Here is a 15,338-nt window from a genome sequence, read left to right as displayed (position 1 = left end):
CTTGCGGTGGCGAAACAACATTAATGCGCACCCTTAAAAATCATATATTCATAGACGTCGAATCATTCTGTCCTGGAAAAGTTTTTCAATGCTACCTTCAAGAACTGCCCAAAAAGTTGAATTTTGAAAATTATGAGTAAGTTTAACTATAGGATAAACTAAAATAAAGGGATAGAAATTTGTAAATTAAGTTAATCAAATATTTTTAATTTATTTATTTTAGGTATATACTAACTGCTGCAATTGCCCATGTGCCTGGGCATTATTTAACATATGTGTTACGGTTATCTGTATCTTGGGAACAACACAACGACTTACACAACGACTTAGAAAAAAAAGTAAAAAATGTATCCGATAAAAATACTTTAATCACGCCACATATTATAATGTACATCAAATATTAATTAAGCTAAATAAAGTTATATTAAGCACCAATCATAGTTTAAGAATAATTTAGTAATTACTTAAGAAAAACCAATAATTTGAATAAAGATAATTTCAAAAGTGTTCATTGATAATGATATGTAATGATATGCTCACACACCATTATAACAAAATTAAATTAAAATGTTATAAAATAATAAACAACGTCCAGGCGGTCGTTCATAGAATTCGGTCACACCCAATAAATCATTGTCACTGGCGAAAGGTACGATCCTTTGATAAAACCGCCTACTCTCTCTGGTCAATAGATCTGTGTCATCCCTTAAGTCAGTGCATGAGCACCAGGCAGCAGAGCAACTACCTTTAAAATACCGAATCCTACGAGCGACAACTGGACTCCTTATGACGAGCCAAGATCAGTGTGTTCTTCATTTCGACTTGTGTATTTTTTAAAAGTATAAATTTGTGTAACCTAAAACTACCACAGTACAATCCAAATACAGCTGCGAGTCAGGTAAAGTTTTTAAAGTAATATTCCATATTCATTGGGCATATTATATAAGGTATATGCGTACATTTTATATGCAGTTATATATTGTACGGTGTATTTGATCTGATTCTCGAATCACGACCTTGAGAGCCCTCCGGACACCTGGATGAAGGTAATAGCGTAATTTATAATATTTGTATCTGATTCTCCTGTACTTATAAGTGTGGAGAATCATACAGATTCTTTATTTTAACATCTGGTTTTAATATAACCATCGACAGGAGTCGTTTTTATATCATACCTATTTTTACGTTATTACATATTACGTATTACGTATTAAGTTATTACGTATTTGTGTATTTTTTAAAATTTTTTTTTTTAATTTCTTACGATGGAAATGTTGATTAGTAAAAAAAATAATATTTTTATTGTTATAAGTTTATAACTAAGTAAAAAAAATATTTTAGCAGAGTTGAACGTAAAATTTTTAAACCTAAATTGCAAGTACTGCTAATTATAAGGAATCGATTGATACCAGTTTCGAACGTGTGGGTAAAAAAAGGTGGGCTACGTGAAGTTGGCCCACCTTTTTTTATTTTTTCCCCGTACTTAAAAATAACGACTTGCAAATTCTAAAACCTAACTTACTAATTCTTGCCAATTATTTGCTAAATGTTGGTATGGGTTAGATTGGTTTGGGAGAAATTGGGTGGGCCATCTTCACGGCCATTTTTTTATGAGCGTCTGGAATTACAATTTTGACAAAATTCATTGAAATCACAAAAATTGGCAAATTATTTGGAGTTAGAAATTCATAAAAATGTTCTATTTATATCTAAGCTTATTGAAAATGTAATACAAGATTCTCCTTAATTTTTCCTACATTTAACATTAAAAAAATGCGTGATACCGTATCGGTTCCGGGTGTATGACCTCGATGTTGATTAAATGCCAGTATTGCAAGTCCATGAGTTGGGTACAGTAATGCCCAAGTGACCACTCGCTCGCTGCGCTGCGACACAAAATATATACCTCTACATTCTTTGCAACACCACCACAAGTAGGTATCGGGTTGGAGCCGATACGGCCACCTTCAAGTGAAAAGAGAGAGCCGAAGCGGACAAACGGAAGCTGAGGCATATACATTGAAAAAAAAGATTTGACAGAAAAATCAAATTTCATTTTTACAATCGTTTGATGTTATAAATTGGATATTCACCCGTAAATTAAAAATTTCTCAAACAATGGTTTTCTTATATTTTTGTTGTTATTTAAAAACTAATATCAGCAGATACTTGAAATTTACACCAAATGTTTATTTTTTCATTATTCTTGATAAAATTTTTTTAATAATTTGACTTGTTTTGAGCTGTACATTTTCAATTCGTTGGGATAAAAAGCTTAAAAATGTAATACAAGGCTTCTGGTATATTTTTACCGCAGTAGTTGAAAAATATTAAAAATACATTGGCATGTTTTTTTATTTATAATCATTTAAAGTTCAAAATAATGTTGACGAAATTTTTCAAATTGAAAATTTACAGATTATTAAATAGTTAAAAATGTATAAAATGTTCAACTTTTATAACTAAGGATTAAAAATTTAAAACAAGGTTCCACGTAAGTACCTAGTTAATTCTGTAACCAAAAAGTTTAAAAAATATATAAACACAGTTTTATAGTTATTTTAAGTTCAAATTTGGATGAAATTACAGAATATGAAGTAACCAAGAAAAACGATTTTAGTTATTTTGTTATAAATTAAAACTATTATTCGTGGATACTTGAAATTTCTCAAGTATATTATTATATCTCAGTGGCGTATCCAGGGGAGGGGCTGAGGGGGCTGCAGCCCCCCCCGAAATGTTAAACATTATTTTAATGGTCTATGATAGTAGCTCAAAAAGTCTTAAATTGTATTTAAAATATTTAAAAATGTACAATATGTATTAACACTTTTCAGCTATCTATTTGTGCTAGTACGTATTTAATGTGTAAAAGTGTAAAAGTTGATCAGCACCTCCCGAAAAAAAATTCTGGCTACGCCACTGTTATATCTATACAAATATTGAAATATGATACTATGCAAATAATATTAATTCAACTTACCGGCTACCGTATTAATAATAACAATATAAATCTAATATAAAATATTCTAAGCTGACAAACCATCTCCGCTCACAATCATTTTTCGTATACAATGATATTAATAATATATATCATTGAATTCAAATTTAACATCATCCGTTACAGTGACCCACTTCCACTTGTAACTTACTGAAAGTCTGTACATCAGAGTAACATCTACTTACCCGAATTTTTTTACTACCTATACAATATAAAAGAAAAGCGGTCTTATAAAAATATATTTTTTTAAGTTACCTATAATTCTTAGAGAATACTAAGCACTTAAACATGCAAAATACACATTTACTAAAAACAAAAATGAACAATAAAACTTGAACTTTATTAACATAATGACTCAAACAAAAAAAAATAATACATACACTTAAATATATTTTTAAAATAAAAACTAAGCATACAACACTCAAATACTGCAAAAAAATAGTAGCTAAACTATAAATACATGATAAATTTAAAATTTTCAATACAATTTTTTTTCAATGTTTTTAGCTACAATTTGTAGTTTTACGAAACACTTCTACTTCTTGCTGATTAACAATTATGTAGGAACATCTCAGATATTTTCATATTGATTTAATGTTAAAAACACATTTGACATCAATTGGATTCCACGCCAAAATTTGTTATCTTAGTGTCTCACACAATTCGTGAACGTAGAAAAATGGCGGTTTTATGTTAAAAACATTGATTGTAATCTCCGAGGATTTATATTATAATTAATATTCAGCTATATCGACCTGAATATGCAATTTAAAGATAAAAACATTATTTATTACATTTTACGTAGTAGAGATATTTAATATAATAGTTATATTTGGTTAGTCTTATTACTACATAATGTATTGATGTACATGATTTTATAGGTATTTTAAATTCAATAACAAAAATAATTACTAAAATTATAAGACAATATCTCATAATTGTTTGTGTTCTGTAATAATTTCATTGAGGTAATTTACTAACTTCACGTATGATTATTTATCATTATTATAATATGATTATATGGTTCCCATATTCTAATAACATTGTGGTTTGACTTAATTCTATAATAAAATTTAAACTAAAAATGGATTCTTACAAGATTTTCATGTAAAATATCAAAAACATAAATTAATTATTATATAATTAGGTTCATGTACGTCAATAATATTATGGTATATAAATGTATATGTTTTATGTCAATAAAAAGAACCCTAGAAAGCAAAGCAAGTTCAAACAGTTCAACGGGTTACACAGACAATGCATTTAAATTATTAGGTTACATTTTTTTTTTTTTAATACATTAAAGACTAAAAAGTAACGACTGGATATATATATCCAACCAAAATCTACATCAATTTCAAACGCTTTAATAAACTGTGGTATAAAAACATAATTGATGTATGGTTTTAAATGATAATACTATATGAAACTAATTTGAACAAATAATGAATAGATTACAAAATTTGAAAACGAATTATTAATTTAAATATAATACGAACACGTTAACTTTGAATGATTTATATGTACTATATTATCAAACATTTGTACGTAGGACACAATTATTTATATTTAAAAAAAAATATTTGTTAAGAATATTTTGTATTTTCAATTTTAAAATTTTCACTCTCGGAGAAAAATTACCATAATTTTCTTTTAGCATTAACCAACATTATACTTAAGTATACGTGTTGTTGTTAATAAAGTAAACAATTAAAAAAATTATATCGATAGTAAAAATGGTTTTAAAAGTATTGTTTTTTAACGAGTTAAAGTTATGCAAAAAATGTTTTTTTCTAAAACGTTAATCGTTTTTGAATTAATAATGAACGTCTCACGATAAATGGATCACCCTACAAATATGTATAATATATCTGCAAGTGCATACCAACCTACCTATATTAAATGCTCACTATGGGAACTATTTGACCCATCCGAGAAAAGTACCTATAACAAAGGAGCTAGATTAAAATCGTTCACATAATGATATAACAGCTTAATGAATTTTTGTAGTATCATTTTTTTTTTCTTCATGTTATTATAATGGATTTATTGACATCGAAAACAACTTACAATTTCAGATATAATAATATCGACTGAGGTATTTAACGAAGACCACGTAACGAGTATTTAATGATACCTACCTATGTGAGTCACGACGAGTGTAACATATTAATCCCACACAAGTATAATATAATGTTGTAATAGTAATAATTACGACGCGTGTTTTACTTTTTTGATTCTGATATCGATCGAACAACGTTTTGGTCTTACGATGATGTTTATCTGGATTTTATTTTATTTAGAAACTTATTTAGACAACAAAAATTCTGTTTCAAATGTATTTTTATGTATTACTTAAATATGGTTATTTTTTCAATTTTCTTACTATAGCTTTACTGAGCGTACTACAAACTGCCGCTAGTTGCTTTGAGAAATAGGAGAGAACTTACCAAACGTGATTTTAACCGAACTCCGATCAAAATAAAATATATTTCGACTGCAGTGGTTTATTGCAATCGTCTCATTTAAATAATACTATTTTTTTTTATAAATAATAACAACCTGTAGGTAGTAGGTTTATTCAGTGATAAAATAATTTTTTTCTTGAACAGGTACCTACATATTTATATAAAAGTATATTTTATGAAGTACCTATAGGCATTGCGATTTAATAAAAGTGTCCTTTATTTAAGCCTGATATATAATATTTTTCCAATATTTTACTTGGTATACTACCAAAAAGTCCCAGTACAAAAGTCCGTGGTTAAAAAGTCTGAGGTATAAAAAGTCCGAAACATAAAAAGTCCAGTACATATAATTAGGTAAAAGGAAAAATACCATGCCATGCACAATCAAACTTCTAATTAGTATAAATATAAATTGTAACTAAATTATTTACCTGACAAAATTAATAAATAATCTCGTATGTACCAATAACTACTTTTTTGGACTTTGAACACTGCTTGACTTTTAGTTGCATGTAATAATCAAATACTATTTATTTTATCTTAATTATCTGGTTTGTCGAGTTTTACATCCGATATACCTAGTTAATATAGATAGAGATATTTATTATCTATAGATGGTTACATATTATAGTATGATAAATCATAATATTTCAATTATTTATTTACCAATTATAATCATCAAATCAATAATATTATAATTTTTTAACATTATGATTTAATAAAGATTTAAATAGAGTTCTCACTAAGTATGTTAATAAGTACTTACTATTATTTCAGGTCAAATAGTATGAGAAATGTACTTTCATAGGTAAATTTTTTCTTTCTTTGGATTTAAACTGGGGAAAAATAAAATATCTACTTTAACGCATATAATAACCATAACAGTCGTTCAGTTATAAACGATTATTTAAATTAGAAGCCTTTTAAGTCTCAGTGACTAAGTATATGGAATAAAATAAAAGATAAGATAGGTAATGAAATGAAAAAAATATAACTTTTTACGGTGCTTGAAATAAGTAGGTATAATTCATGAAATATTAAACGAAAACTATTCTAAACACTTATCGTTAGATTGAGCTACATTTAAATATTAAAATAATATAATTTCGTTGAATAAAAATAAACTGTTATTATTATTTTGTTCCGGTAATTGTCTAGGTATAAGGAACTCCGTTAAATACGTTGCAAAGTTTGTAGATTCTCATTTAAGACATATTTAAGCCACGCGTAGATTTTGGGAGTATCCGTTTTCGGCATAAGCTTAACGGCGTATTGTCTGTGAACGCAAACAACGCGATTTCCTGCACTGTAAAATACACTCACAAAAAAATAAGTTACTTAAAAATGCAAATAATAATGATAGTAAAAAATAAAAACAATAATAATAAGAACGAGAAAAAAAGAAGCAATCGACATTAAAATGCAAATAATATCATACCCCAAAACGCGTATATCTACTTATTCCGGAATGAAGCACTTGTTTTAAGTACGTCACTATATTATTATGAGTGCCTATATATAATATATGTATCGACTTCATCTGTGTATCTGGTGAATTTAAATGCATTTCGTGCATATTTTCTTGTTAACCATGCACCAAAATATCGTCGTTCCTTGCAGGTAATAGGTAAACTGCTGTTACCTGGTATCTGGTACTTAGTAGTTATTGTTGCAACCGTCCTGCAATATTAACGCCGGCGATACAGCACGAAAACATCATATATTATTTAAATTTAATATTATATCGGGTCTGCGTTCACTACGAACTGTTACCGACACGTGTGTATAAAGGTTTAATATATAACATTAAGGTGTATAGAAATGTATTGGCAGACGGACGTCGATCAGTGTATCGGTGATGTATCCAGGGAGGTTAGGTAGGTGACCTTCCCCCAAGTTTTAGGAGAATTTAAAAATGCTTTCGGAGATATGTAAACGTATCACGTAAGACGTGAGTAATGTAATTTAGATGAAGGTTGCAAAAGTCTAAAATAGTAAAATTTTTGGATCTATCTAGGTAGACCGAGGTGCTATACCATACTATAATCTAAAAGTCTCTTAAAAAAATCGATATTTATACTTTATAACTTGTAAGTTATTAACTTTAACGGTATAATATGATAAAAATGAAAATGGATTTTAATAAACAAACATTTCAACTAGGTAATTGAGTCACAAGTAATTTTAAAATAAACGGGTGCGAGTAATTTCTTAAAATATTTTTTTTCTTGAAATTTGTATTCAATATTCTTATAATGTATCAACAGGTATACCTCTGTTAATCGCATAACAAACTTATGAGAGATCCTATTGAAGCCTCTCCTACACACAAATGATCAGCTCACCCCACCCACAAGCAAAATCTGGACTACGCCACTGGCATACGACCGAAGATTCAGATATTTTTTTAATAACAATAATACCTATATGGGTATTCCATTCGATTTGATAGTAATAATTATTCTGGTATTTCAGTAACTTCGGCGCGGAATGTGATCGGTACGAATCATCATTATATAGAGTATATTGAATTATTATCCACCCTCGGCGCCATTACGGTGGAATTTCCTCGGAATTCTGGGTTGGTTCATTATTATTATTATTATTATTATTATTGATATGACGTATATTATTTAGGGGACGATGTCACCACGCCGTAACCGCTCTACCACGCAATACCATCGTTGTATAGTATATGATAAACAGTATATTATGGTCGCATCGAACACGATATGAGTCTAGACGTCGATGTTCTTATCTGCGGCGTACAACACGGAGGGTACGAAATTATGTCAGAGACGAAAAATAAAATAAAAAGCAGTCACAATAATAATACACAAATGATAACCGATATGATCGGGTCTCCGAGACGCCATCGCCATTGGGCCCGTCCACCGACGCCACCGTCGATGCCGAGATAACGCAACCCCCGTGGAATATCGAAACACCAAACGTATTTATAAAAGCCAAACACGTCTGTTCCGCACACCTAGTGACTTACAGAACATCCACCATGAACCACTACTTTTGGACTTCGTCGTTGTTGCTCTTCGCCGCCGTGCAGTACTCGGCCGTCGCGTTCAAGATACCAGGTAACCTATATATCTATATTATTATAATCGTAGTTAATATAGTCATTTTCTCTCACCTACACCACTGATCAAATAATAATATAAGTAATAACTTTATACGGATAAAATCAGTATTATATTCAATCACTGTTTAGCTAAAGACGATAGGCGATAAATTCTTCACATGATTTTTAATATTAATTCTCATTTATGGTTTAAACGTTAAAACGGTTTTCAATTAAATCCGTCATACAATAATTAACTATTATGATCAAAGTAATTTGCTATAATACAATAAAAAGTTTGGTATAAAATTATTATTAATAAAAATATCTATCTATACATTACCTATATTATTATTTGATACAGTATTTATTTTGTCTTATAAAAGTATGTAAAAGTAAATATAAAAAGTAAATATTTCCCATTATTCGTTATAGAACAAAATGGTTAGATCCAAGTCTTCACACTTCTCTAATAGCAGACGTCCCTTCACCATATTATGTTACAAAATAAAAAAAGATAATTGATTTAATTTATTTTTAATTTATTAAAAAATAGATTTGCTAAATAATATATTTTTATCAAAAGCAAGCAATAAAATATAATTTCCATAAATGACACTTTTTTAATAAATAAAACTGTACGTCAATTAATATAAATCAAAATGATAACTGATTCGAAATTAAATTTTTGGTGTGCACAAAATAATCACAAGGGTAAAAGTTTTATATAATTTTAATATCAAAATTAATTTTTTTAATGACAGTTTAATTAACTTTTTAACGACTTGCTTTCGGAAAATTAATTTGTAGTTGCATCACAATGGCTCAAAAAAAAAATAATATACTTTATACTGAGAGCTGAGAGGGTTTGAACCTAAATTCCAGTTTGTGTGAAATAATAATTTATTATTATACGCCATCCGGGTTTATTCTTTTATAATTTAATCGAGTTTCAATGAAAATATCTGTTGACAAATGTTATTATACTTATAAGTTAACAGAAGCCTTGTATATTATTAAAACTCAACTGTGAATACAATTAGTTTTTTCTTAAATGAAATAACATAATAAAAATCGTTTATTGTAATATTTAATTGAATAACAAATTATTATATTGTTATGTAATAAATAATAATTATGCATTTCTTTCCTTTATATAAAAAAAATACGAAAATATTTTGCTCAACAATATGCTAATAATCATATTATATTACATTGGGAAATACATGATAACTTACCAAGCATGCTCGCCCCATGTTTCTTTTAATAATAAATATTCAAAACATGATTTTAGGAACTTTTAAATACACAGAACATATTATATTAATGTACTTGGATTTTTTTATAGCATTTAAGGAATACGATGCAAAGTTTTTTTAAATTATATTCAACTTTTTGTATTAGTTATTTTAAGGACGTGATATTTCGAAAATGTTTATGTATTTAAGTCGATTCCGGACGAGTTGTTTCTATGCTGTTAAATTTTAGGTATTATATAGCTTATGGACGATGATAATAATATATAGAGGCTAATGCTATATTAATTAAAAAAATCATAATAACAATAGTACCTAACCTAACCTATTAGTTTATTAAATTATATAATACTAATTATTAGTAAAACATTTTCGATTTTAATGACTTTTGGAATAAATATTATTAATTTTTTTATTTAAGACCGTTATTGAGTAGTCTAATATTATACTTAAGGTCTGATGTCTTAGAACTACTCGCTGGAATTTTTATTTAGGCGTATGGACATTTTTGAAAAAAATCACCTTTTTAACAATTTACATTAGAAAAGGGTCGTCCATAATTGAAAAATATTAATTTATAGATACCAACGAAGGACACTCTCAAAATGGTAAAGATCTTAAAATTTGATGATAGTATATTAATATAATTTTTGAGTAGGCATAATATTAAAAAGGTGGGTAAGTGGATGTCGCTCTGCTGTACAGTAGGTTACAAGTGGGTCACTGTATAATGGATAGTATTAAATTTGAATTCAATGATATAATATCACTGTATAAGAAAAACGATTCTGAGCGGAGACGGTTTGTCAGTCTAGGTATTAGACATAACTATTATAGGTAGGTATACTTATCTATAGTATTAAAAAAAAATTTACCTATAATAGGTATTAATAATAAATTCCAAATTAATCATATCACAATATCCACCAGGTAACGCGTTATACATCAACAACAAACTGTGGTACTATCATAGATAATATATAATAGTATACTTTAGAAGTTTCAAGTATACCCAAGAATCATATTATACAATCACAAAAAAATAACTAAAATAGTTATTCTAGGTTTTTAATATGTAATTTCGTCCAAATTTGTACTTAAAATGACTATAAAAATAAACTGTGTAAATGTATTTTTAGATTTTTCGGTAACAGAATTAATTACTTACGTGGAATCTTGTTTTAAATTTTCAATTCTTAGATACAAAAGTTGAACATTTTATTAATTTTTAACTACAAAATAATTATTCAAATTAAAATTTGATAAATTTTGTCAAAATTCGATCTCTAAATGCTTATAAAAAAAAACTGTGCCTATGTATTTTTAATAGTTTTCAACTGCTATTGTAACAATGTATCAGGCGCCTTGTATTAATTTTTTACACTTTTTGGCCCAACAGATAAGACTTTATTGATATTTATAGAAAAAAAAAACTAAAAAAATTGAAAACTGAAAATGTCCGTAAACAGCTCAAAAAGAGTCAAAATATTTTCAAAATTGTATGGTGTATAGGAAACGCTAATATAAACATTCAGTAAAATTTTCATGTATCTACAGTTATTCGTTTTTGAATTACAACAAAATAAGGAAATCGCCTTAATTTTTCTTTGGTTTTTCTTAGCGCTTTTGAAAATTACTGGGAATTTTAAATTTTGACCTCCCCAATGCACCAACGATATTCACTTTCCAATCGAACAAGATACTGAAGTTGAAAATCGAAGCATTATTTCGACTACTTATCGTGTACACAGACACAAAAAAAAATTTAAAAATTAAAAAAAAAAAACACACATCATTGTAAAATAAATACATTCATCGTTCCACTCAGAATTTAAAAATGTCAAAAATCAGAATTGTATTAATAAATGCATTATTAAAGAATAAAAGATGGGTAATTTTATTATTGAAGATGATTGATGAATATCTAATAAATCTAATAATATATTATATACATTTTATACATTTATCACATTTTTTGCTGTGGGCAAATATAAATAACATAAATAATTTGTGACATATGTTTTGTATTATAAAATAGACAATATTGTACTGATTGTTATTATTTTTATTTTACTTAATAACGTTATTATAATTGGGAGTTTCACTTGTTTTAATATTTAATTTATTATTTTATTATTATTGTCTTGTTTGTATAAACAATAATGCATTGATATATTATAATGAACTCCTATACAATATAATTCACACAATATGACACGATGAATGATGTTTTAATTATATTGTCAACTCGAATGATAATATTATGTCGTTCACATCACGTGTATTATAATATTTTGTTTTTAAAACAGTATACAAAAATAAAAATAAAATGTTGTACCTATCGTAAAAAATCAAGGTTAGTTGTAATAAAGGATATTTATGTAAGAAAACGTCAAACTGTATCATTTGGACGTGGGTTTTATGATTTGATAATCCAACATGACGTTATTTTGTTTGGTGAAGCATGAAATTTAGCAGGTACTTACATCAAATACAAACATTTTCATCTACACAACATACTAAAAGTACTAGATATGAACAATTTTTCACCGTGAGCATTTTCACCCCTAACAGATTTTTTATGTTTGACATATAATTTTCCTTACTTCTAAGTAAAAATCTATTCGTTTTGCAACATATGGATATTAGACTACCATCACGACAGTTCTCGATTTCAACAGTTCTACAACTCAGTAAATAGACCGCTATCTAATTTTTTTAATTTTCTTTTTCAACAAAATATTATATTTATATATTATTTTACATCGAACTTAATGTTATGAGCTTTTCGACAAATACATGAATTCGTTCTGTTAACACGTGTATTTTTCATCTTTTTTTCACTAATTATAATATTATTTGATTTTTTTATTGTAAATTAACAAATACTAAAGATTACATACAACCGTATTGTAGCTGTTAATTTTATATTATTAATTTTAAATCTTATATTGTTTCAAAAATTCTACTACTAATTACAAAAATAAAAACTTATGTTTCTATATTCAAACAACATCACAAGTTGTATATAATTTTAATGAAAGTGTTTATAATTCTAAGATCTTACATTGTCCAAGGCTGACGAGTGTTGCTATTGTTAACCATGATATTTGTAGATTCAAAAGCGTATGTACATGAATTAAAGTTCATTTTTTAGAGGATCCCACATCCGCATGGGTTGTATGAATATTATCAACGTACCTACAACATAGACATTTTTCGTTCGGTACAACCTATGTTCTGTTGTTAAACAAAAAAAATTGAACTATTATCAGACATTATATAACAATTTAAATTTTGCAATTTTAAACATGCACATAACTCGTTTAAATAAATAAATTAACTAACAGCATGAACATACATACCCATGAGATGGTCTTGGTCAGATTATAAATAAATCTTAAATCTAACTTCACAAAGTAAGTTATTCCAGACTCAAATGTGGTGTGTTGTAGGACGGAGACAACATATCATTATTATTAGATGCCTCTCGTCTATTTAGGTACTGCTATTTTCTGCTATGTTTGACTATTTATAGACAACTATGTTGACCTATACACAGTTGTACAAGGGCCTTTATATATTTTATACATTATATTATTTATGTATTAATTATTTAATAATAATATTGAAATCCATAAATTAAAAATATAAATACAATTTTTATTACAGATTAACAAAATGAAATGTCTATAAATGCCTATAATGACAACTATAATAATCTATTTTGTTTATGAGCACGCACACACGCTTACCACAACAATTCAACCTATTTCGTCATACTTACCTATTTGCAGGGTTATCATCCAGTAGCAGCAGCAGCAGCATTAACCGGACGCCACCTGCTAGGGGACCCGCGGCCAATGCTGGTGGCCACAGAGGACCGGAATCCGAATACATGGGACCGGTGTTCATAATCAGAGAGCTGGACAAGGACAAGGGAGAGTACGACGCGTTCGTGACGACCGGCGGCATACAGGAGGTGAGGCCGCCGCCGATGAGCGACAGGTCGCTGCCACCGCAGCATGGCAAGCCGTCCGCGGCCAGGGACGATGAGGACGCCGAGCACTTTGGCGTGCTGGTCACGCCCGAAACGGTCAAGCGGCTGGACCGGGACGAAAAGCTGAGGGCGTCGTCCATCAACGTGACCATGGCAGTGCTCCTGTCGGCCGCCTCGTCGCGGATGCCCTGGCTGCTGGTCCTGCACCGCAAACAGTATCCGCACCTATTCGAGTACCAGCAACAGCAGCCCCAGCACCAATACCAGGTGCACCCGCCGCAGCAACAGCAGCAACAGCCTCACCCGCAACAGCAGTCGCAACAGTACCAGCAACAGCACCAACAACAGCAGCAACAGCAACAGCTGCCGCAGTACCTTCAGCCAGCGCAGTCCGACTCGGTTCAGGTCGACAGCGGCGTGCCGGGGCTCCAGCACCCGCAAATCCCGCAGCGCCGGCGGTACCAGATGGACAGGCAGCGCCGCGCCATTCTGTACTCGTCACCCGACGACAGCCGAGCGCCGCTGACGATGGCGTTCGAGCAAGAACTGCTGTCCACCATGTGCTACAACTTCGTCCGGGACTACTATTCGTCGCCGAAACCTTCATCCTCCGAACAGTCGCCCAGGCTACCGATCACCCTGGTCGACGCCGATTACGGCCGCGGCGAGGACCGACGAGAGCGGGAACCGGAACCGGAACAGTACGTCCGGTATCGGCCAGACGTCTACTTGGACGCAGACGCTTATGCGGCCGCGGCCACAGCCCCTTCCGGCCGCGAGCAACAATCGCCGCCGCAGCCGCAACCTCAGCTGTCGCAGACATCGTCCACGGTCCGGCCGGAAGAACGGTCCGACGGCATCGTCGTCGGCATGGAGATCCCAAAACGCGTTTCCTAGATTCGGACCGCCGACCGCGGTGGCGCAACGCGTCTTTATTAGTTTATGATTTTCTGTTTTTCCTCGTCGCCAGTAGCTTAGCTCACAGTGTTCCGCCGGAACTCGCCTCATCGATACGCTTGCCGTCCAGATTCGACCGCTGTGCGCCCACATATTATCAGCTGTTTTTCGCTTATTTTTTCCTATTTCATTATTTGTCGCGTTACGATCGATAACTATTGTATTATTGTGTCGCCGTTCGTTGTTGTCGACAGTATTATTAATTTCATATTCTATTTCAATAAATGTTTAACGCGCGAATATAATATTATATTATAACTATTAAACACCATAAATAAAACCTTCTTTAATATTATGTATATTTATGCTGAAAACTATTTTACATTTTTTACCCTAAATCATGACATTAACTAGAGTAGATTGAAGTAAAAAAAAAATTATAGGTGAGTTATGGTTGCTTATAATATCGTTTGTCAATGATCACTATTGGTAATTAGTATTTATTGCCGCCACACAGTTCATAATATTATAGAATATAGAGTATTGCAAATGGCAAATAAATAGGAAACTCGTCAATGATTTAAATTATAAGAGAACGTATAGTTCACTATATATTTATCGTACCAAAAACTCCGCACGT

At 30.3% G+C, this 15,338-nt stretch overlaps 1 protein-coding gene across 1 annotated transcript; it reads left to right on the top strand.

The window, feature by feature from the left end:
- Nucleotides 1-8,413: 8,413 nt before the first annotated feature.
- LOC100159745 (alpha-protein kinase 1) lies at nucleotides 8,414-15,072 on the top strand. The gene is made up of 2 exons (XM_001951277.5): nucleotides 8,414-8,561; nucleotides 13,599-15,072. The coding sequence occupies exons 1-2, from the start codon at nucleotides 8,483-8,485 to the stop codon at nucleotides 14,696-14,698; spliced, it is 1,179 nt and encodes a 392-aa protein (XP_001951312.1). The 5' UTR covers nucleotides 8,414-8,482; the 3' UTR covers nucleotides 14,699-15,072.
- The last annotated feature ends 266 nt before the right edge of the window (nucleotides 15,073-15,338 follow it).

Source organism: Acyrthosiphon pisum, chromosome A2 (genome assembly GCF_005508785.2).
Source record: "Acyrthosiphon pisum isolate AL4f chromosome A2, pea_aphid_22Mar2018_4r6ur, whole genome shotgun sequence".
NCBI classification, from domain to species: Eukaryota; Metazoa; Arthropoda; class Insecta; order Hemiptera; family Aphididae; genus Acyrthosiphon; species Acyrthosiphon pisum.
This window is presented reverse-complemented; position numbering and strand designations above follow the sequence as displayed.

Excerpts from the sequence above, each read along its gene's own strand:
- LOC100159745 (XM_001951277.5), top strand. The coding sequence starts at position 8,483 with ATGAACCACTACTTTTGGACTTCGTCGTTGTTGCTCTTCGCCGCCGTG. Across the intron at positions 8,562-13,598 it reads CGTCGCGTTCAAGATACCAG|GGTTATCATCCAGTAGCAGC; the intron begins GTAACCTATATA and ends ACCTATTTGCAG.